At 33.2% G+C, this 25,092-nt stretch overlaps 1 protein-coding gene and 1 long non-coding RNA gene across 8 annotated transcripts in view; one reads left to right on the top strand and one right to left on the bottom strand.

Annotated features, from left to right (window-relative positions):
- Positions 1 to 872: 872 nt before the first annotated feature.
- Positions 873 to 25,092, top strand: part of LOC105837671 (angiogenic factor with G patch and FHA domains 1) — a 125,419-nt gene continuing 101,199 nt past the window's right edge. For 3 of the 7 annotated variants that reach the window (XR_004963954.1, XM_036289196.1, XM_036289195.1), the window contains exons 1-5: positions 875 to 1,355; positions 2,266 to 2,502; positions 2,598 to 2,759; positions 2,948 to 3,101; positions 18,431 to 18,591. Coding sequence is in view for 3 of the 7 variants with exons in the window: in XM_036289196.1 (XP_036145089.1) it covers positions 1,188 to 1,355; positions 2,266 to 2,502; positions 2,598 to 2,759; positions 2,948 to 3,101; positions 18,431 to 18,591 (882 nt within the window). In the remaining 4 variants the exon portion in view is untranslated. Of the gene's footprint in view, positions 1,356 to 1,394; positions 1,658 to 2,265; positions 2,503 to 2,597; positions 2,760 to 2,947; positions 3,102 to 18,430; positions 18,592 to 25,092 lie in introns of those variants that run through there. The other 4 variants (XR_004963953.1, XM_036289197.1, XR_004963956.1 and 1 more) reach the window with 4 other exon arrangements.
- On the bottom strand, positions 12,604 to 18,424 carry LOC118646410. The gene is made up of 2 exons (XR_004963957.1): positions 13,740 to 18,424; positions 12,604 to 13,649 (listed from the first exon to the last, which is right to left on the bottom strand). It is a non-coding gene; the product is annotated as an uncharacterized LOC118646410 (long non-coding RNA).

Raw genomic sequence — 25,092 nt, 5'->3', positions numbered from 1 at the left:
ACACAACCAGGTAGCACGGACGCACACCAAACGAACGATTTTATTGACAGGATCGAAAAGTGGATGTGGTACGTAGTTCTACATCCACGTTTGGCGCTGATGCTACATCCACATTTCGGTCGCACGAAAAAGGCCGCGGTGGCCGCTCTCAGGCTTCTCTCTGGTGTAAACTAGGTCCATGCTCTAGTTTACACTAAAGACTTATAATCAAAGATTCGCCAATGGCGAACACAATTTTGGTTGGTCACTTGAATCACATGGTTTATCCGCCATTGCGTACCCACGCTGGGCGAGGAAAAGGGGAGAGTGCTCTGTGTTGAACAGTATAGATTAAAGGAATATGTGTCAGAAATTATAAGGTAATTCAATCTCTGCACTCTCGAAGGTCACTATATTTTGACGGTACACTCAGGAAGAACAAGAAAATTTAAATTTGCATCTGTTATATGGCTGCGTACAACTTGGAGCAGGCTCGCATTGTTTACTATCTACTAGTTTACACCGAGCACTTGGTACGCGTATCAAGTAGTGAATTTAAGCTGATCAGCCAATGATTAAACACATTCACTAGTTATTTACTATTGGTTTGTTCGCGTCGCCATGCTCCGACATGCTCCTACTCACTCCAACGCATTCTAATAGGTTGGCGTCATCGGAATCAACGTATGAGAGTGCGTTGGGGTGAATAGGAGCATGTTGGGGCATGTGACGCGACAGACCCATGATGTAATAAGAAAGGAGAACCAACACACGTATGCGCAGTAGTCGACCAATAAGAATTTGGTTCAAATGTTCGAAAGAAGATTATTTGCGCGGTGCATTTGGACCCAAATTTCATTGGCTCCGCTCATCGTGCCGGCATCGCTATATGCGCAATGGTACACCTTTCTTATTACATCATGCTCACTACTCGGTGAGCTTTACTACACTGACGTTTCCGAACGCAGCTTCTGGCAGCCTAGACTTTGCATTAAGGAAGTTTTTATTGTATTATCTTAACCTCTATTAACCTTTCGTATTATTTTTCTTAAGATAATACAAATTTATGAAATTTGTAGGGAAAATTAAAATTTGAATTTGTAGTTAAGCTAAACTATTTGCTGTATGTTTTAATTTTGTCTTTGAAAAATTCTTGTGGACGTGATGTATAAGATGTTTTAAGATATTGAATTATATATGAATGTAAAATGCATAGTGAAAGTGAGGAAGGAGAAATTGTATCAGACTTCGAAGAAGATTTTGCAGAAGAGTTATGCAGTTTACCTCATGTTCTAAAATTCATACATAAACGGAATGAATATATAAAAAAACAACGGAAAAAAATTGATAAACTTCGAAAGAAACTCAATCAGAAGGTGTATATGTTTTCAATAAAGTTAAATTAATATTTTACATTCAAAAAAGTGATTTTGCAACTACAAAATTATAAAAATTGTATATAAAAATTGAGATAGCTAAATGATGAGTAAATACTGTGATGAAATATGTTATACTTAATCAATCTATGTGATGCAAGGTTTACAATGTCAGCAGGAGTAATGGAGTAGGAGTAAAGCGAGGTTTACAATACATGGAGTAAGCATGGAGTAAGACGTAAGAGTAGGTTTAAGCAGGCGTAAGCATGTCACTTCTGGCGTAAGAGAGCTGGCGTAAAGGCGTAAGCGAAATAAATTTATTTTATTTCTTACTCTTACTCTTACACTTACGCTGTTATACTCAGCCAATCAGAGCAGTTTGTTTCCTACCCTTGACATTGCTAATTGGCTGTATTTCTTACGCTTACTTTATCGTTCTAGACAAGACTGTTGTAAGCATCTTACAACAAAATTGTTACTCATACTCTTACGCCTTACTCTATGCTTACTTCGTGTATTGTAGACCTTGCTTAAGAAGTAAGAAATATGAAATGAGATTTGCCTATTTTGTTTAATCCCGGTTTTTAATTGATCAATTGTTATCTTACTTCTTACTCCATTACTCCTGCTGATATTGTAGACCTTGCATGACAGAAGCAAAATTTACAAATTTTACATGTAACTGCAAAAATTCTACCAGATAAAAATTAACGATATATTTTGGTTGTGACCAAGAAATCTATCTATATTAAAACATTTTTTTGGGTGTATTACATTTTCTAATTAACTTTATTTGTTAAGAGAATATATATTTTTTTTGTCCTTTTTTATTCTCTTCTTACTTCTTAAATTTTATTAATATAAAATATTACTAATATTAATATAAAATGTGATGTATTATTTTTCACAGAAACAGCAAAACTTGATATGTACAAAAACATTTGTACACTGCGGGACTCAGACAAATCCTTTAATTTTTAATGACTTATTATCACAAGATTGGAATATTAATCACAATATTAATTCATCAAGTATAGTAGATCAAGTGAAGCAAGTAGCAGAATCAGCTTTATTACAGACTGGATTTGTTTATGAGCACACATCAGGAATGTATTATGATTATAAAACTGGATATTATTATGATACGGTATGTATTTAATGAATATTATGATTTTATATCATATATACATACAATTTTTTATATGCTATATACACATGTACCAAGTTCTATTGTTTTTTTAGAATCAAGGTTTATATTACGATGGAAACACTGGAATATATTACTATTATGATGAGGATAGTAATACGTATCAATTCCATAGTCAAATCTGTATAGACAAAACTATTCCTACATACCTTTCAACTTTCCAAAAGAAGGGAGAAGATACTGAAAAAATATATAAGGTGGATTGTGATTTATCAAATTTTATATAATTTGTTATTTTGAAGAAATATTTGAAATATTGTCTTGAATTAAAAGTTTTAAATAGATGAATTAATAAAAGACTTTTTAAATCTAATGGTTGAAATATACAAACAATAAGCTTTTGGTAACTGACTTGTGTATTTTCATACATGTGTCTTTCTTGCAGGATGACATGAAAAAGGGAAAATATACAAATGAAGAAAATTTTGAAGATAAAGAACCAGAAGAGGGTGAATATTTACAGAGTGAAAATGAGGGCATTTCTGACAAAATTATTCCTGATGTATCTACAAATAGCGAAAGTGATGATGAAAAACAAGGTTTATTATTTATATATTGAATTTTTTCTTAATATTCTTTATGTTTAAATAGACGAGGTATTTAAACCATTAAAATTTTCTTATTTTTTAAACAAAAGCAGATAAAAATATTTGATATCTTACAAGGGAACCCGTTTGCTATATACGTAAAAGTCAATTTTATTGAAAATTTATTTTAATTAAAAAAATTTTTTCTCGAAAAATCAACAGCGTAGTTAAATGAAAGTATTTATGCTGTAAAACTTTTGTATAAAACATTTTTTTATATTTTGTTTAGTTTACGAAATATATCGAAAAAAGGTAAAAATATCTCAACCTTTGAAGGATAGTTTCACTCCTTCAAACTATTTATAAGCCTAAACGGAAAATTTTTTTATTTTAATGAAACTTGGCATAAATGTAGAGGGGGTAAATACATTAATTTAGAAATGTTTTATTTTGGTTCAAAACTGGCTTGAAGGGGTGAAAGCACGCTTCAAAGTTGAGACATTTTTGCGTTTTCTCGATATATCTCGTGAACTAAACAAAATATAAAAAAATTTTTCATACAAAAGTTTTACGGCATAAATACCTCTATTTAACTATTCTATTTATTTTTTTCAAAAAAATTTTTACAAAAAAAAAAAATTGTTTTTGAAAAGAAATTTTTTTAAAGAAATAAATAACATCGTTAAATAGAGGTACTTATAATGTAAAACTTTTGTATGAAACATTTTTTTATATTTCGTTTAGTTTACGAGATATATCGAGAAAAGGCAAAAACTCTAAATTTTTGAAGGATTGTTTTCAACCCTTTAAACTGTTTATAAGCACCAACTTATAATTTCTAAATTCATGTATTTACCCCCTTTAAATTTATGCCAAGTTTCATTAAAATCAGAATTTTCGGGTTCGCGAGGTTCCCTTGTTAGATCAAGCAGACATTTGTTGAAGATTAGTAAAAAAATTTGCATTTGGTTTAAGTGTATAACACTTTGTGTCACTATTTGAGTTGGAAGCATTTGTAATAGAAATTTAATGATACAAGAATGAAACAATTGAAAATTGAGCAATCGCACAGTGTTTTCGGAAAAAATCAAACATGTATTTGCTCTGTGCACATTTTACAGGCAGTACCCCTTCGTTGCAAGTGTTTAAAAGAATGGATCATCAAATAAAGTATGAAAAGTGTACGAAAATTATTAATATTGAAGCTTTTTTGCATTGATAACGTCAGTATATTTTTTTTACAAACTAGGCATAAATTAAAAATGTATACTTGATTGTCAATCACGCGGAAAAGCGATGATAAAACGCACACTTCTCGTGTTTACACGATTTTTATATATATATATATATATATATATATACAGGGTGTCCTGCATTAGGTCTGCAATACTTCATGGAAAGATAGACGGGATCAAGGTGAACATAAAAGTCCATTATAGTTTTTGGATATCTCCAATGATAGCCGAGATATTAATTTTTTATTTACCTGATGTGTTTATATATACAGGGTGTTACAGAAGCATCGGATTTGCTTAGCACCGTGCGATAGAGAATGAAAATCTAAGAAGAAATGTCTAATATTATTTTTCAATACGGTAAATAGTTTCGCCTTAATTTATCATTGTAATAAGTCAATAAGCGCGGAGGTACAAGAAAAAGTCAGTGACGGAGAATGCGTGAAGTTGACTCCTTGATATTAAAAATTGAAAAATGCTTCTAATGCTAATAATTATCGATAAAATTTTTTGAAAGGCTACCAAAATTTTCAATAGAACTGTCAATTACCGAAAAATATTTCTATTTTGACGGAAAGTGTCATAAATAGAGCAAATAAATGTTTGGAAGCTAATGGTGGACACTTTGAGCACTTGTTATAAGAAGCACTTGTTATAATGTTTTATTGTTTTATAATAAATAAGTTTAATTACCATTAAATTTTTTCTTACCTTGTCTGATAGACAAATCTTTGTAAGACCTATAGCGGTAAAATTTTTTTCGGTAATTGACAGTTCTGGTAGCCGCCTGAAGAATTCTATCGATGATTACACAGGCACACAAAAAAAAGTGGTTGGTCCGGCGGATTAGACTAGTCAATCTTAATGTATTTCGACCCGCTGAATCCGAATCTAAAGTCAGAATTGCAAAGTTAGCTCGCATTTTCTAACCACAAAAAAAATTCTTTTTTAATTACACAGGCACACAAAAAAAAGTGGTTGGTCCGGCGGACTAGACTAGTCAATCCTTATGTATTTTGACTTGCTGAATCCGAATCCAAGGTCAAAATTGCAAAGTTAGCTCGCATTTCCTAATCTAAAAAAAAATTTTTTTTGAGGTTAGGAAAAAATGTGCTAATTCAGCAATTCTGACCTTGGATTTGGATTCAGCGGGTCAAAATACATAAGGATAGACTAGTCTGGTCCGCCGGACCAACATTAAAAAAAAATTTTTTTTTTAGATTAGGAAAAAATGAGCCAATTCAGCAATTCTGATCTTGGATTTGGATTCAGCGGGTCAAAATACATAAGAATAAACTAGTCTGGTTTGCCGGACCAACATTAAAAAAAATTTTTTTTTGAGATTAGAAAATGCGAGCTAACTTTGCAATTCTAACCTTAGATTCGGATTCAGCGGGTCAAAATACATAAGGATTGACTAGTCTAGTCCGCCAGACCAACCACTTTTTTTTTGTGTGCCTGTGTTATTAGCACTTGAAGCTGTAAACTGCGGAATAAGAAATTTCTTTAGTTGAAGATACAAATTCGAAAATTTTCTAAGTCCCGTCAAAATGGAAATATTTCTCGATAACCGACAGTTTCATTGAAAATTTGGGTAGCCTTTCAAAGAATTTTATCGATAATTATTAGCATTAGATATTAGAAGCATTTTTCAATTTTTAATATCAAGGAGTCAACTTCACGTATTTTCCGTCACTGACTTTCTCTTGTACCTCCGCGCTTATTGACTTATTACAATGATGAATTAAGGCGAAACTATTTACCGTATCGAAAAATAGTATTAGACATTTTTTTTTAGATTTTTATTCTCTATCGCATGATGCTAAGCAAATCCAATGCTTTTGTAATACCCTGTATATACATATATATATATATAAACTCTGTAAAAAAAAGATAACATTATCAAATGTGTGATATCCAAACAAAATTACTTAAAAAAAAAAATTTTTTTTAAGCGCTAAGTGTGTGTGCGTGCGTGCTTTTTTAAAGAAAACACCATAAATAAAAGGATAAAAAAATTGTTTTCTTTACAAAAATAATAATATGAGACCAATTATGTATCAATTATAAGAACAGATACAAAATTTTTTTATTATTACTTTTTAATGTTACAAAAAAAAACTTAAACGGGCTTAATGATTAAATAATCAAATGATTAAAATCAACCAACAGGATTATAGTGAAGCAAAAACTTGGCGTGCTTGGCTCGTATTTTTTCTATATTTTCAAGATTATGTTATTGATATATATATATATATATATATATATATATATATATATATAATATCAATAACATAGTCTTGAAAATATAGAAAAAATACGAGCCAAGCACGCCAAGTTATATATATATATATATATATATTTAGGGACACCCTGTATTATATATACCTATATATATATAGATAGATAGATAGATAGTGAAGTAATAACTGATAATAAAACAAACCCAAGCCACATTAATCACAGATAATATATTTTAAATAATATAAATTTAAAGATGTGGGATGGTTTGTTACGGATTTCGCTGTTTCGCAGATAGGTATCGAGTGGTAGAAATAACCTGGGAGAATTGTTTAAACGCTCTTAATAAATATTATTTCAGCCTTTTATATACACTATATTTAATCTATGTATTATCTTTTGCTTGGTTTAAGAGCCCCCATTGGGTCAAAAAAATGGACGCCTAAAACTTAGGCTTCTACGCTATTGGCGGAAAAACTTTTATTACCCTGTAGCCGACGGAATTGTTGGCGTCTAGAGTGAGAGAAGATGCTATTTTCAGGCACGGCCGGTCCGAGCGTTCCCTGTCCCTTCGCTTCTTCTCATGTCGGCGGCCTCGGTCTTTGGTTCGGTGTCGTTTTCTCTTGCGGAGGATACTATTTTCTTCCTTGGCCTTGCACGTAAGTTCACTCTGGTTGTCGGCCATCGCCGGTGTTGTTAAGTCGTCCTCGAAGGTTTGCATCCCGATTTGTTGCCGCTCCTGTGATCCCTCAGCCTGGGTGCCTCTCTCCGTTACCATGGCCTCTACTTCTGTCTGCATCCCGGTCATCCTAGTTTCCTTAATCAGGGTTTCCAAGAGATCCGGTAGCTGGTACCTTGGAAAGGTATATCTCCACACTTGGGGATTGTCCGCAGCCAGCAGCACTCTCTGTGGACACGTCCTGGAGATCGGTCCTAGCTGGGTGACGGAAAGCTTCCACACTTTGTTGTCGGTCGCCAAGTTGTCGTGGTAAAGTATTACCTGTAGTTGGGTAGAACTAGCGCTCTACTACGAAAAAATGACTCGTCTGCCTTAACGCAATGAGTGACTCAACTCTCTTTGCTCGCTTCTTATATGTCCTGTGTGCTGTCATTTTACTTGGGAGAATCGCGGTCCTCTGGTGGTAGCGGCGCATACTTCCCATTTTCTTACAACTCAGGTGCTTACTCCCGAGTGCTCCGGAGTTTGCCGGGTTGCGCGATGACTAGGCGTTGTCTGCCTTATGTCGTCACAATAGGATTTATTTAAACTTTTGTTTCAATACTTGGCTAATTGTATTGATCTTGTATCATTTTTGAATGCGTTTATGTACTTAACATCTTTCTTATCTTTGTAAAGTTTTTGATAGGTTATTATTTTTTCATTATTTTATTTTTACAAATAATTTTCATATTGTATAACATTGATGGGTTATTGCGTTTTAACGATCCGGGCACGCCAAGTTTTTGCTTCACTATAATTCCGTTGGTTGATTTTAATCATTTAATTATTTAATTATCAAACTTGTTTAAGTGTTTTTTTTTGTAATATTAAAAAGTAATATTAAATAAATTTTGTGTAAATATCTGTTTTTATATTGGTGCACTTACTTTATATTATTATTTTTGTAGAGAATTTTTTTGTCCTTTTATTTATAGTATTTTTCTTAAAAAAACACGCACGCACACACACTTGGCGGTTTTTTTTTAAGGGAAGACCCCATTCTTGGTTAACTTAAAAATCAGTTTGCGAATTTTTTTGGAGAAAACGAATGATTAAAAAACTAATTTAAGGGTTTTATTTTAAAAACCCTTAAAGTAAATTTTTTTTAATGTAAAAAAAATTTTATTTTGTTTGAACTACAAAATGGCGGCTTTTTGCTCCAATTATGAAAACAATTTTTGTGAGATGGGTTCAAGCGGTGCATGATTTTGGCAAAACAGTTTAATCTAGGTAAATGTAAAAAAATGACATTATCTACACTGTTATAGTTATCGGCTCACGTAGATTTTTTAAAATATTGATTTTTTTTGAATTCGCGATGATTTAAGAAAAGTTTTAATTTTTTCGAAAAAAAATTGTCTTTAATTATCGATTTAAAAAAACTACAAAATATTTTGCAAATAATCCTACGCGAGCCGATGGAGAATGTTGCTAAGAATATTTACTTAAAATTTGAAATTAATTGGATGAAAACTTTTTTAGTTATCTTGCACACTGTTTCGGAAAATGCAGTTCCGAGAAAAACGCGTTTAAAGTTTTTGAAACATTATACTGTGTCACAGCAAGAACTTCCATCTTATAATTAATCTGCAATATCTGCTTTATAAAACTGACCTGTCAAATCATTAGTCTCATCAGCTTCCTTTCTGATCACTAATAATGATTTAGCCTCTTTTGTTTCTCTGTGGGACTTTTTTCTTTCTTCCTCGCGCGCGCTGCGTCGTGCTTCTTGCTTTGGAAAATTCACTTTCGCGACACTTTGACTTTGAATTTCGCTTTTGGACCTTTTTTCTCGTATTCTTGAGGGTTTAAATTAATGATTAAAGTAATAAAAAATTTTTGATTTTTTGAAACCTCAAGGGTGAGGTCCCTTCTTAAGTAATTTTGTTTAGATATTACACATTTTATAGTGTTAAGCTTTTTTTTACAAAGTTTATATATACTAGACACCACAGACGTGCGCTTCGCGCGCGCTATTTGACTTTTTAGTTTTTATTTTTAAAAAATATATTACAACAATAACCATCTATATAAATTTGACAGCTCAAAATACAATCGCAATGACAGTTATTCTCGCAACACGAAATAAGCGCAGTGAGAGAACCAATTAGCATCGCGGAAAAGAGGCTTCATTATATGCTTTTTTAAAGATAGGATAAGAAAAGTCGCGTAGGCCCGAGAAGTGTTTATCATCGCTTTTCCGCATCCGTGATTGACAATTAAGTCCGCGACGAGTTTCATGGCAATTATGTGACAGTTTGTATTTACGAATATTTATTAATATTTTTCACTTTGCAACATTTTTATTACTTTTAATTAAAAAAAAAAAACAATATTTTTGTTTATAAATTTTTATCCTTCCTATATATTTACTGGGGCCATTAGTTCCAAAAATTGCTATGGATATTACTGCAATCAATTTTAGAGATATGCACGGAGCGAATAGGTACAAAGTAAACTTGAATACAACACATTATGACAACGTACCTTGATGACCAATTTTTAAATATTTTTTATTTTTTATATTAAATTTTATATTTAAGATAGATCAGAATAATAATATTAATAATAATAATGGATCGGGAGATGGTTCTCAAACAATGTCTTACCTCTGGCACTCAGCTTGGGTCTATTGTGCTTCCCTGTTTATCAGCTTCTCTTAGAGAATCCCGCTTTCTCCTAAAAGCGGAACAAGTCCTCCACGGGCAGCTGTTCCTGACCTGGTTCCAGAATGTGTGATCCTAGCAGACACGTTCTTGGTCTGACTAGTGCTGGACAGTACCAAAGAATATGGAAGCTAGTTTTCTTCTCTTTGTCACGCAACCTGCAGTTGGACTGTAGTCCTTTGTCAGGATATTTCCCTAACAGGGCTCTGGCCTGTCTGCATTTGATCTCTGTTTCCTTCCTCCAGTATCTCAGGTGCTGGTCCCGGAGCCAGCTCTTAATCTTCCTCCTTGACAGAAGGAGATCCCAAACGTCGCACATTGGGGCAAAAAGTACTTTTTGTGATTAAAATTCAAGCCGCACTCTAATTCTTAACGGATTCAAAGCATTTTTTTTTAATTTGTTGGAAATTGTATAGCCTATACATATTTTCTGCGGAATTTTGTTTATGTTTTAAATAAAAAATGGCGCATTCAAAATGCTGGCATAAAATGTCAAAACCGTACGATTGCGGATAAATTTGCAACAAAAAATGTATATATTTACAGAAAAACGTTATTATGTGTTGTATAGTCAATAATTATAAGCTTCAATTTAAATTTAAAAAACGGCGGATCCAAGATGGCGGAAAACAACAACAGGATTTTATGAAATATTTTAACAAATAACAGAATTTTTATGAAAAACGACTTTTAATAGGTTTTTGAAATTGCTAATTATGAATCAGAATAAAATGATAAAAATTAATAAGACGAATGCAGTATAACGGATAAGAAAAGAAAAATCGTCTTTTGTTGTATTAATACATAATATGAATGCTATTGTATCATAAAACAATACATAAATATTCTATTACATATAACATCAAGATTAAGATATTAATCATGAGGATAGGTTTTTTAGGCTATATACACATATATTTTTTAAATTGTATTGTTTATATTAAACATTTTTTTGGTTTATTATTTTTTAGCTTTTTTTACATTTTACATTTAATTTTTAAGTGTTAAGAAAAAAATTATTTTACATTTACCTTACTAACAACTGTAATATATCCTCGTCTAATTCTATTACAGTTTTCCGAGAGTTACTTCTAAGACTTGTAATATATGGATCCGATGTAAAAAGTAATGTATGAAACACATCTCCGTTTGTAGCCAATCTAGAACATTTCCTGGCATGGTGTAACCTGAACTTTTTATAATCTTTATTTCTAGATTCTTGCGCATCTTCGGACAACTGTCCAAGTGGTAAAATGGCATTATAACGAATAATATCCTCTCCATGAATTAGTACTTTATGTACAGATGAAGGCATATAATACCATTTATATTTATTTACATACAACTCTGCTGTTCTATAAGCATATTCACCAAATTTTTGAGCATTTATTTGTATTCCAGAAGCCATAGTTTGCAATAAAACATGAAATCGTCTTATCAGTTCTTCATTTACTCCTGTAATGTCAGCAGTACAAGCTTCATTGCCAAAAAATCTACGCGCAGTATTACCATCATTACTGTTTCCACTAACTTGGCGTGGTTTATCAATGATTAAACTGAACTTAAACTTTTTGTAATGCGTCGACTGATGGCAATTGTATTGTATATTATTCAATTTGTCGATATTTTTAGATAATATCTAATTTATCGATATTTTTACATTAGATATATATTATATAGAACGGACCTGTCCGAACTCAGCTCGCGAGCCAAAAGCGCTTTCCCCCTCTCCATCTTTTCAAAAGAGTGAGACGAAGAGTAAACAAAGAATAAAAGCGCTATTCTTTTGTCGTTAAAGCATCTATCCTTTGTTGTTTACTCTCCGTTTCACTTTCTCGAGAAGTTGACGCGTAAATTTTAGTCGCTTGCGAGTACTCTTTTGAATAACTTTATCCACACAAACATAACGGTATGGCATTTTTCAAAGTTATTAAACGTAATATCTGTCTTGCCTTAATAGAACACGGCAAGCATTTATCTACAGCTGAAAGATATATCAGGAAAAATTTCAATCTTTCTGAAAACGAGCTGTTGTGCGTACTTAATAGGATACAGAAGAATTTGCTTCCTGAATTTAAAAAACGTTGGAATCAAGCTTATAGAAAGAAAGAAGTATTTCTGCGAATTAATACCAGCTGGTTAAACAGCGAATATTCTGTGAATTTTCACACATTCGATAAATCTTCTACATCTGGGAAGAAAGCAGGAAGACCATGCAAGACTTTCGAAGAATCGGCCGAAGTAACACAAAGACAAAAAGCTACAAAATTATTCCGCGATTCAGGACTGGATCATATCTATCACTCATACATTCAAGGATTGCGTTCAATTGGTGAGATAAAAGAATCAGAAATTATTCAAAAGTTACGGTCTGCATCACCAGAAGTAAAAGAAATAGTACACCAACAGCTAACAAAAGCTCATACTTCTGTAGTTCCATTTTCTAATGAGGAAGCCTTGGCAATGTTCGTTGATTTAGATTTAACAAAAGATCAATATGTACACCTTAGAAAATGCTTAATAGAAAAGGAATGTAGATTATTGCCATCTTATAAACAAATAGGACAAGCGAAAGAGAAATGTTACCCGGATAAATCAAATATTAAAATATCCGATACTAGTGCAAAAGTAAGTTTGCAATATCTTTTAAATCATACTACTAATCGATTGCTAATGATAAATTCCCTTCAAATAATGAATTCACAAAACTTAATTTTATACAGTAAATGGGGTTGTGATGGTTCATCTGGACAAAGTGAATATAAACAAATACTTTCCGGAGAGAGTGAATTAATTTCTGATGCCAATTTATTAATATCATCTTTGGTCCCAATAAGATTAGTTGATGAGGACACAAATAATGTTATTTGGCAAAATCCAACCCCTTCTTCCGTTCGATTTTGTCGACCTATTTCTATGGAATTTGCGAAAGAGACACCAGAAAAAACAAACAATCTTATCCATGATATTGAAGCACAGATACGTGTACTTATACCTACTTCAGTTATAATTGAAGATAAAACAGTGGCGGTAAAACATAAATTGTTCTTAACAATGATAGATGGAAAGGTAATACAAGTATTAACAAACACACCATCTGCTTCAACTTGCAATGTATGTCAAGCCAAACCATCACAAATGAACGATTTAAATTGCATAATACAAAAGGTTCCAAATGAAGAAACCTACAGATTTGAACTTTCCACGTTACATGCTTGGATTCGATTTATGGAGTTGGTTTTGCATATATCATATAACTTGTCCTTCCAAAAATGGTCTGCAACAACTGATGTACACAAAAAGGAGAGAGAAATCAAAAAGCGATATGTACAAAAACGGTTTCGAGATGAACTAGGTTTAATCATTGATAAACCACGCCAAGTTAGTGGAAACAGTAATGATGGTAATACTGCGCGTAGATTTTTTGGCAATGAAGCTTGTACTGCTGACATTACAGGAGTAAATGAAGAACTGATAAGACGATTTCATGTTTTATTGCAAACTATGGCTTCTGGAATACAAATAAATGCTCAAAAATTTGGTGAATATGCTTATAGAACAGCAGAGTTGTATGTAAATAAATATAAATGGTATTATATGCCTTCATCTGTACATAAAGTACTAATTCATGGAGAGGATATTATTCGTTATAATGCCATTTTACCACTTGGACAGTTGTCCGAAGATGCGCAAGAATCTAGAAATAAAGATTATAAAAAGTTCAGGTTACACCATGCCAGGAAATGTTCTAGATTGGCTACAAACGGAGATGTGTTTCATACATTACTTTTTACATCGGATCCATATATTACAAGTCTTAGAAGTAACTCTCGGAAAACTGTAATAGAATTAGACGAGGATATATTACAGTTATTAGTAAGGTAAATGTAAAATAATTTTTTTCTTAACACTTAAAAATTAAATGTAAAATGTAAAAAAAGCTAAAAAATAATAAACCAAAAAAATGTTTAATATAAACAATACAATTTAAAAAATATATGTGTATATAGCCTAAAAAACCTATCCTCATGATTAATATCTTAATCTTGATGTTATATGTAATAGAATATTTATATATTGTTTTATGATACAATAGCATTCATATTATGTATTAATACAACAAAAGACGATTTTTCTTTTCTTATCCGTTATACTGCATTCGTCTTATTAATTTTTATCATTTTATTCTGATTCATAATTAGCAATTTCGAAAACCTATTAAAAGTCGTTTTTCATAAAAATTCTGTTATTTGTTAAAATATTTCATAAAATCCTGTTGTTGTTTTCCGCCATCTTGGATCCGCCATTTTTTAAATTTAAATTGAAGCTTATAATTATTGACTATACAACACATAATAACGTTTTTCTGTAAATATATACATTTTTTGTTGCAAATTTATCCGCAATCGTACGGTTTTGACATTTTATGCCAGCATTTTGAATGCGCCATTTTTTATTTAAAACATAAACAAAATTCCGCAGAAAATATGTATAGGCTATACAATTTCCAACAAATTAAAAAAAAAATGCTTTGAATCCGTTAAGAATTAGAGCGCGGCTTGAATTTTAATCACAAAAAGTACTTTTTGCCCCACTGTGCGTCGGCCCCGGTCCAGCAACTTTACCGCCTCCCTGGCAAATAAGTCGGCCGTTTCGTTGCTCTTGATCTTTGAATGCCCGGAAACTCATACTAGGCCATCGTTGTCCTTGTCCAGTACGCACCCAGACCAGCCGCGAGTTAATTCTCGGACACTCCAGTGCCTTAAGCACCGCTTGACTGTCCAAGCAGATTTTGATGCGCCTTTCTACTCTATCGAATTTCAATAGGCTGGGCACATCTCATGATTGCTACCACCTTCACTTGAAAAACCGTAGCGTATTCTCCAAGTGGAACGGTTATCTTTATATCATCACGCTGGGAGTACAGACCGACCCTGGAGCTCATGCCCATTTTGGAGCTATCTATAAACCAGACGTCCCCGTCTCGGGGGACGGATTCCTTGGAACCGTTCCAATTCTAGTGCCCGGGAAAGCTTATCCTGTACCTCCTCTCGAAGATACGAATCACCGACCTCCTGTCTTATCCCATCACAAAAATGGAATTTGACAGTATGTCTCCGAGTAGTTTTGTGTGCAAGGCTCTTGCCTTCCACCTCGATTCACACTTCAGCCACCATCACCCGATCGAGTGTTCCAACGCCAAGCAGCACTCTCATCGCCGCTACCAGTGTGGTCCGCATGATCCTCAGAGCCCCTCGTAAAACCAGAAACCTGACGTGCTTCAATGCTACCTTGGCGGTTTTCTTTAGCACCCTCGACTACCCACGACAGACGCGTATAGTAGCCTGGGTCAAAGTACCGCCGTGTAGATTCAATAGACTATTTTCGGTTTCAGACCCCATGTCTGACCGAAAGTTTTTCTACACGTCCAGAGGTAAGAGCACATGCTCTTACAGCGTTTCTCAAAATGTTCCCCCTATGTCAGCCTCTTATCTAAGGTTACTCCCAGATATTTAACCGACTTGGCAGGGACCAATCTTGTTCTACTATAAGAATCGGCCCTTTTACCGGGCCTATTTCGTACCTGCGAGTGAATACTACAAGCCCGATGTTTAGTGAGTTCATCGACAGTCCGATTCTACTGTACGATTTCGAGAAAAATGCGTTTATAGTCTTAAGTAACGGTATTTCTTAAATAAAATAAAACTTTAATTTATCACTAATCTGCTATTCTGGCACTATATAGTTGCCTTTCTGGATCGATATTTTGGGAGCATCCGATTGACCACGTTGCAATTGACCACAATCATTTACAGCAATGAATACTTAGAGTTTTTTTGTTAGACCGCCAAAAAAAATTGTGGTCAATTGAGATGTGATCAATTGGAGCGCTCCCAGAATTTTTCACAGAAGTACATACGGATTTTTAATTTTATTATAATTTTATTATAAAAATAAAGTAGTCGTCTCACAGACCTATTACTCGTGTGACGTGAGTTGTCATGTCTCTGCGTTAGATATAAGTTCTGCGACATATAATACACACTATGCGTAATCGCAATTTACTTTTAGTGCTTATCATGTTAAAAATGACATAACATGTTTTATCTTCGCTGGTCCGAAAACGTATAAACTGTTATGTCATAATTAAACTTTGTATGTACACCTGAAGAGGACCAAAATCAATGGTCGAAACGTTGTGTCTCTAATAAACGGATTGCCAGACAGTCGACTAATAAATCTATCAATTTATTATTTTTATATACCACTGGCGACAAAAAGCATCACTTTAATATTTATTATAAACCTTTTCTGTTATCAACAATTTTTATCTTTTTTTTTTCTAAAAATAAAACTTTTTAATATGTACGTCATTTTCGCAAAAAAATGGAAAAAAACTTCCGTATATACTTTGTAATCGCGTTCACGAGCGACGAACAACTTCGCCTTTTTGTCACGGCCCTGCATTATCCGGGTCACGGGGCGACGGTAATCTGATAAGTGTCGTAAGAAAGAAAAGTTGGGCGCCAGGTACGAGGGAGCGTACCACTTATTCGTGTAAACGCTAATCAACAGGCGAATAATTAAAAGTAACGCGGACATCACCCTAAAATTTGGTAGAGGGAAAGATTTGGTACGGACGGATGGAATCGGGAAGGCGAGAGAATTATCTGAAATCACACAAATTTTTAACAAGAATAAAACAAGTGTATCTACGATCGGAGATGACTACTTTTTGGACACGTAACGATTGGACACGGTTCGATTGGACACACACGATTGGACATAGCACGATTGGACACGCACATTGTACGATTAGACACCGCACGATTGGGCACCGCACGATTGGACACCGGACGTTTGGATACCGTATGATTGAATTACACTAGTAAAACATACATATCGCATGATTGGACACCGCAATATTGGACACCGTACGATTGGACATCGCATTATTGGACACCGCACAGCCTTTTAGTGAAAAACATTTATATGACAGATTATCTAACCTTAGAAAAAAGCGTCGCTCTGCCAGAAAAGATGTGAATTTTTACTGTCTATATACGTATTTTTACGAGCATCTTGTTTTGCGTGGAAAGTCGCAAACCTATGTGGTGCAGAGAATGCCTTGTTTGCGGTGTTTAATAATGTGTCCAATTGTGCGGTGTGCAATAATGCGGTATGTATGCTTTACTAGTGTAATTTAATCATACATATTCAAATGTTCGGTATCCAATCGTGCGGTGTCCAATCGTGAAATTTGCGTAAAATGAATCAGTAATATAGTCAGTAATTTATTGATATTATAAATTAAGTTTCAGCATTATTCCAATGTCTGGAATATGCCTGCAATTTGTCAGTCAATTATATTATTATTCCTCCATCTTTTTTGTAACCTCTAGTAGTGTTGACATATAATATATGTCATATATGTATAGGGGAACCTGGGGCAGAATGAGATAGTGAGGTAGAATGGGACAGTATTATTATTTTTATTGTACGCTGCCGCAACGGTGTTAAAAATTTGAATTGCTTCAACAGATCGTATAATAAGACTGAGATAACTTTGTTGATTGTAACGAATTTTTTGTACGATTGCGGCACCATACAATGAAAATAATAGTACTGTCCCATTTTACCCCGTTATCCCATTCTGCCTTGGGTTTTTCTACATCTTTTCGTAATTTTACATAGTATAGTTTAAAAATACTATGGCCTAGTACTGATTTGTCAACTTTAAAAAAAGAAGATAAATTTGATATTATTAAAATAAATTTTTATACTATTTCTCATAAAATTTATAATGAATATCCAATAATTTAATAGCAACTTAATAAAATAGCGTCACTGGACTATGTGTTTACATTTTTGATTGACCAGCTGGACACTGACATTCCAAAGGCTGCTCACTCACAAGCCGTGAGCCAAAATCCTTAAACAAATCAATCCATAATTGAATCAAATATGGATGCTAGCTGTTCAAGTATAAGGTTCTGAGTGGAAGCACTTGTACATGTGTTGCAGTGGCTTTTTTTGCCAATAGAGATGACTAACCCACTTTTCAAAACCTCTTCACTTTCACGTATTGGTCTCACAAAAACATCTGTGACTTTATTACGTTTATTACAAACATTTTAAAATAAAATAAAATTACAAATTTAACAATGTATATAATAAATCTGTCTAATTTACGCTAATTTGATATTTTGTTACCAGGGGCTCGGAAAATCTTTGCGTTGCCAATTTTTTGCTTATGCGAGTGAACGTATTCCAACGAAATAGTCAACTTTTTTCACTTGTAACACAAATATGTATTTTTTAATTAATTTTTGTTATAATCAAATTGTTTACAATATTCTTAAAAATTTGTGATACTAATTCAGATATAAAGAAAAACAAACTTGTTTTGTGAGAAACTCTTTAGTTGTTATCTCTTTTTTTACATAAGATAATTTTTGTATGTCATTTTAATTTCAGATTTAGCGAAAAGTTATCCACCATGTATGAGACTTATTGTTAAGGAAACAGATTTAGCAAAATTAAAATTGGGTTCTCTCTTTCTCGTGACATGTACAGGAGGTACGTTAGGTCGAGAGGGAGATCATTCAGTGCTGATATCGGATATAAATATTAGCAAGGTATATCAATAGAGAAAACACTTTTTATTACAATAAGATATATAAGCATTATATATTCCGTTTATATAAATGGAATGATATCACTAGTATAATGAAGTCACCTTAACTTTAACATGTGTTATACGTGCCCAAAAACTGAGTAAAAGATTTAAAAATCACCAGAAAATAGTAGTAAAAATGCGTTAAATGACTCCGCTGAAGTAAATATACGAAAATATAATTTTATGTGAAAAGTTTTAAAAATTTAAGTCGAAAATCACTTTTAATTATCTACGTTTGAATTTCTTAAATTATAAATATGTATTATTAAATGAAAAACCAGCGTGCCAGAGAGAGATGAATAACTCCAAGTTTTTATTTGTACTATTGAGTTTTATACATAATCAAAAATGTTGTCTAGAAATAAAAAGAGGTTAGCGCCTGAAAAATAAAACATTATTTTACTTTGCTTACAGTGAGTTTGTGATACAAACAAAAAACATATTACCTTACGTGTAACAATCTTTTCATATAATGGAAACCAAACAATATTATCATTTTAATATTCAGACAATTTTTATGACAAAGACTCACTCGTTTATCTCACACACATGCGCGACAGGTAAACTAATTACATGTAACGTGGCGCTTTCTACTATTCAAATCCAACAATATGAAATATGATACAATTATAGAATTTTTTGGTTTTTTAATAATATAAGAAGCGTAGCACATTTATATGCATACGTAAATCATAAAAAACTGTTAGAAATATACAATAATATTTTAAAAATAAGTTAATAGGTGTCAAAATGTTTATAAGATACATAAAATCTTTCATTATTGATAAAATAATTAACTGTGAATATTAAGATGAGTATTAAACAGTTAAAAAGTTAAAGATGAAATAATAAACTTGTTTAAAAAGTTAACTTATATAAATATATAAATTAACTCGGGAATTACATATCTATTTTTTTCTACCTCAAGTGTCATACTGGGTCATACTAAAAATATACCCCATTTCTTCTGAAGCGTTTTGCATTGTCAATTCCTAGGGTATTAACAATTAATACATTTTATTTAGTACATGATCTGAACTTTTAATAATATAATCTTTTATACAATGTAATCGAAATGCAAAATGTACTTAAATAAAAACTACACATTTATAGAGAAATTCTAATTTGTATCTTATAGAACATTTATGCTGTATACGCACATATACTTAATTCAGCGAGAGATGCCGTTCGGAGTGCGCATAATGGCGGATAAAAAGATCAGAGTGGGAAGGGTGTACCGTCTTACTTGATACCGTATATAGGGGGATTCAGAATGAGTCTTTGCAATGACATACTTCTGAGTTAATTCTGAGATGATTTTTCCTTTACGAAAATTTTATTTAAAGCTTACTCTTTGAATTATTAAATAAAATAGTTACCGAATCACGGGAGACATACAAAAGACAGCGGCGGTGCAACTCACCATCGAACACGGGTGATTATAAATTTGATGTCTTTATACTGCTTGACGGATGAATAATTTTACCGGGAACAAACATTACTTTACATGTAACACTTTACATGTAAGAAACTTAAAAGTATCGATAAGTCATAAGTTTTTTCTTTTTTGCCACATAATACGTATCGAATTTACTCACGCACTTGATTGAGTGATTTATAAATCTATTGGTTTATTAATGACTACCGAGTAATTATTTCGCGGCTTATTTTTATTAAGAAACAATTTAGATTACAGTAGTTACAGATTACGCAATTACAATTATCAGTCAGAAAATTATTGTTTTTTACAAAATGTATCACGTATTAATCTTACAAATTTACACACACTTATACACAACAAATCTATCTGTTTGTTGCTATTAATTACCGATTAATTATTCTGCGACCGAAAATTGTTTGAAGAAAACGCGTTTATACAACGCACGCAATTCGACGCGGAGAATCGATGTCAACAGAACGAGTCAAGGTTGTTTTTTGAAGAGCCATTAAGTGTAAATCTGTCCATAATTGCAGTTGATAAATCAATCACTCTGATATTATGATAATACAGAGTTAATTAATTGACAGTACAGTATTTAATTTAAGAGCATAGACTTTTCTACTCGATAAGAGCCCAGATTGAGGACCAAAACGTTGTAGTTTTTCAATAAATTATTGCCAGTCTGGACTGTTATTCTTAATTTTTTTTAACTTTCTCCATAATTTTGTGTCCATAACAATCCTTGATTGAAAAAAATAGCATGATGAAGTTTGTTATTTAATTTTTCAACGTTCTCAAGAGGCCGTAAATTATTTCCTTGCAGTAGCCCCATGAAAATATCCAATGGATTGAGTTCTGGAGATAACTTGCAGAGCAACATATCCAATGTTTGGTAAATCGCTGATTAAAAAAATTTGTGACGATTGTTATGGGTTATGTGGACTAGCACCGTCTTGTTGAAATATAATTTTATTTCTATTTAGTAGTGGTATTTCTTCAAAAAAATTAGGCAAATTTTCTGCAAGAAATTTTATATACGATGCGCCAGTTAGTCGTTCAGGAAGAATAACTGGACCCAATATTTTTAACCGTTAAATTTACAGACGACCTCCTGAGAATATCGAAGAATTAAATGACAAACTTTATCATGCCATTTTTTAAATCGAAGATGAAGTTATGAACAATGTTTAAGAAAATTTGTTGAAACGCATGAAAGCTTGCATTACAATGAACGTCGGACACTTCGAATATGTACTATAAAAACAAAATTAATCTGTCCTTTCCAGGGCAACCAAATATTTTATCTACGAGGAACTTTTTTTTGAGTTTGCAATCAATTATTTTTAAAAAATCGACCTTCGATGTACACCTTCGAGGCAGACGCTTGATACTTTAACGTTATCTACTTATTCACTTGGATCACCAATATTATTTTGGATTTAAGATGGATGAGATTTATTTTTTTAAAATAAAGACTGATACATATTTAAGTTTCGCTTAAGGCTAAAATAAAGTTGATGTACGTTAGCAATAAGTGTATAATGCTTTGAGGCGTTCTAATACCGATTAATTGATACTCTGCATTATCATAGTATCAGAATGATTGAATTATCGACAGATTTACACTTAATGCTTTTCAAAAAACATAACCTCGACTTGTTCTATTGACATTGAGCCTCCGTGTCAGCTTACGTGTGTAACAAGCCGTTTCTCCAGTGCTACTAAGGCAAACAAATAAGGGGCCGTTAAGGCCCTCACACATAAATTGACATAACCATAACGTAAGGTTTTGACGCGTCGGATTGGGCGATCATAACCGTAACCTGCCGTAATCGGCTAATTCAAGTATGTGATTGGTCGAAACCTTACTGTTACAGTTATGTCAATTCATGTGTGAGGGCCTTTACTCCTACCCTACGTAGTCCCCTCCGCTATATTGATCCCCCGAACGCCTCTATCCCTGTTGCCATCAAGGATTGCAAATTCCTGCCCCGGTAGTATACGGTCGCATGGGGAAAGGATGAAGAACCAAGGACCAATCATATTAAAGAATAAGTGAATGCTTAGTATATGATTGGTTCTTGCCCTTAGTTCTTTATCCTCTTCCTATACGACCGCATGCTACCGGAGCCGGAATCTGCGATTCTTGCTCGCCACGAACGAGGACTATAAAAGTCTTCCACTGATTCACATAAGACAGATCTCCCCAACCTAGCGCTGAGTTGGTTGATCTCCCTGACGTATTGAGTTGGGCCTCCTGGTGCGCGCATTGAGCCGGGCCTCCTAGTGCGCGCATTGAGCACTGAACATAACCTAAACCCGAGTCCCGTCCGAGCACGACTTGAGTGCCTCCCACGCGAATTGAGTGACACTACACCGCCCGGGTCACGATCCGACTCTCGGTCCGCGAATTGAGCGACCGTTTCTCGATGCCGTCCTCGGGGACCCCGAAGTTAGGGGAAGCCGGTAACCGAGTAACCATCCTCGCAGGATGGACGCGACAGCTGATCAAAGCGCGAGCACACCGCACTAACAAGGAGATGCCGCCATGCTAACCTACTTTTGAATGAGCCATAGTGCATTCAAAAGGGGAGGTGAATAGTAAAAACCGTGTTTTGGCTTTTGGATGAATGGGCCTTAATTTCTGAAAAAATTGTATCTAAATATGTGCAATTATGTCCGGTGAGGTAAGTATGGTGAGGAAAGCCATTTCTCGACATAAAATGCGTAAAACAGTAGCCGCGGGTGCTAAGTGCGCGACTACTGTTTTACTATTCGCGAACTTGGTTTGAGAAAGTTGTGACACTTTTTCCGTCTGTATCCCAATTAAATTTATTTTTTTATTTTTAAAATAAATTGTTTTAGCAGTTTTAGGGAGGGAGGAAGAGAGGGAGGGGAGGAAGGGTGAGAGAGAGGGGGGGGATTGATTGATTGATCTTTTATTAGTTTTCTCAGCTATTTTTAATACGTACATATAGAATCTTATGCTACATCATTTATAACACTCTTTCAACATTTGTTTAAAGATTTCTAAACGATTACAATGTTTAATTTTGGGTGGTAATGCATTATACATTAACACACCCTCATAAAATATACTTTTTCGCGCGCTTCTTGTTTTGCAAAATTCAATAGCAATGTTCCCCGTCTGCCTAGAGAGAGTTTCACGTTCTTTTCCTACTATTTTAAGTCTATTATTAAATTGCTCCGGCATCATATTATTTAAGATCTTAAAAATAAATATGCACATAGTATTGTAGTACAGCTTTTGTCTTATGGTCATAAATTGCATACATTTAACTTTGGTACGTCTATTACATTGCAATATGACTCTCATTGCTCTATTTTGTGCTTTTTGAAGCCTACTTAGCTGTGTATCCCCCATATCAATTAGTAGCGTCGTACAATATTTAAAGTGAGGTGCTACAATTGTCTTATATATCGTACATCTAGTGTAAGTTGAGGTATAGTTCTCTATTCTATTTAAAAAACTTATTTTCTTTCCTATTTTCTTTAGCATGTAATCGCAGTGATCGCTGAATCTAAGTCTATCATCAGTAATTACACCTAAGTACTTTATTATTTCTACGCGCCCAATATCATTTCCATCTAAACATCTCACAATAGTATTGCCTCTCAATTCTTTTCTTATACTTTTAATTAACATATATTTAATTTTCCTCGCATTCATCTTCAGTTTATTAGTATTCATCCATTCCTCCACTATGTTAAATGCAATATTCAATTTTCTCTCTACCTCCGCACTACTCTCACCTGTTACGTATATTAAGGTATCGTTCGCAAACATTTTTATACTATACACATCCGAGCAAAACATTAACAATATCATTCATACATATTATAAACAACAATGGGCCCAATACCGAACCTTGTGGCACTCCGTATTCCGTAGTCAGTATCTTAGATCATCCATTATTAAACTGAACTTGTTGCATTCTATCTTTTAAGTACGACCTAAACCATTCTAGGATTGTTTCTGTAATACTGTACTGATATAATTTCTCTAATAATCTTCCTCTATCAATTGTCTCGAATGTTTGTTTAAGATCTATCGCAAAGATAACTCCTACTCTTTGTCTCTCACTAATAGTCAACTTCCATTCATTTATAACTATTTGAATTGCTGTTTTACACGAGTAATTCTTTCTAAAGCCCGACTGATGTTCTGTTATGATATTATTACTTTCTAGGTAAACTTGGGGGGTGGGTTGCGCGATCGAATTTGCACATTATTTAAGCGATCTGTTTTATATTTACAGGTAATTATTCAAAACAGATCAATCAATTCTACTCCTATTTCTTCATCTTGTTGATTGTTCCTATTATCAGCATTTCTTATGTAATTATAATCCAACCGTCAATCTCCATTGCACGTGGTGCACATCGGGTTACTTTGATAACGGCGGTATGATTGAGTTAGACACGAATAAAATCAATGTGCAATATCATATTGATATTCAAAATTCATGATATTCAAAAAATACTTATTCGCTAAAATACCCTAAAATGCAGTGCAAAATTTGAAACTCGTGTACAATTAATAAAAAACATCGTGTCGACATGTATTTTCTTTGAAATTGCTTAGAAAAGAATGATCTTAAGAATCTGGATTAATATTAACAAAATTTTAACAAGAAACTTGTGAAAAATGATAACAAACTTTTACTTTTTTCAATAAAAACAACTTGTTTGGTTTTTATGCCATACAAAAGGTTTGCACTTAACAAATCATACTTTTGTGTAGGGATTTTTAAAGTAGAGTCTTTGCCCTTTAATTAAAAAAAAGTACATGTAATTTGGATGGTTTTTCGCGAAGTTGCATCACTTTAAAGATTGCCTAAATATTTGGTCAAAATTTTTGTCTCGTTTTTTTTTGCGCCAGTGTATATCAGTTTCAGCTAATTTGTCTGTACCTCCTTTTTTATTTGTTTTGTGCAAGGTCCTTTATTACAACCACAAAAAAATGTTTATCTTAAAGAATAAAAGAAATAAATTTAA

Source organism: Monomorium pharaonis, chromosome 6 (genome assembly GCF_013373865.1).
Source record: "Monomorium pharaonis isolate MP-MQ-018 chromosome 6, ASM1337386v2, whole genome shotgun sequence".
NCBI classification, from domain to species: domain Eukaryota; kingdom Metazoa; phylum Arthropoda; class Insecta; order Hymenoptera; family Formicidae; genus Monomorium; species Monomorium pharaonis.
The sequence above is the reverse complement of the archived record's forward strand: the minus strand, read 5'-3'. Positions and strand labels throughout refer to the sequence as shown.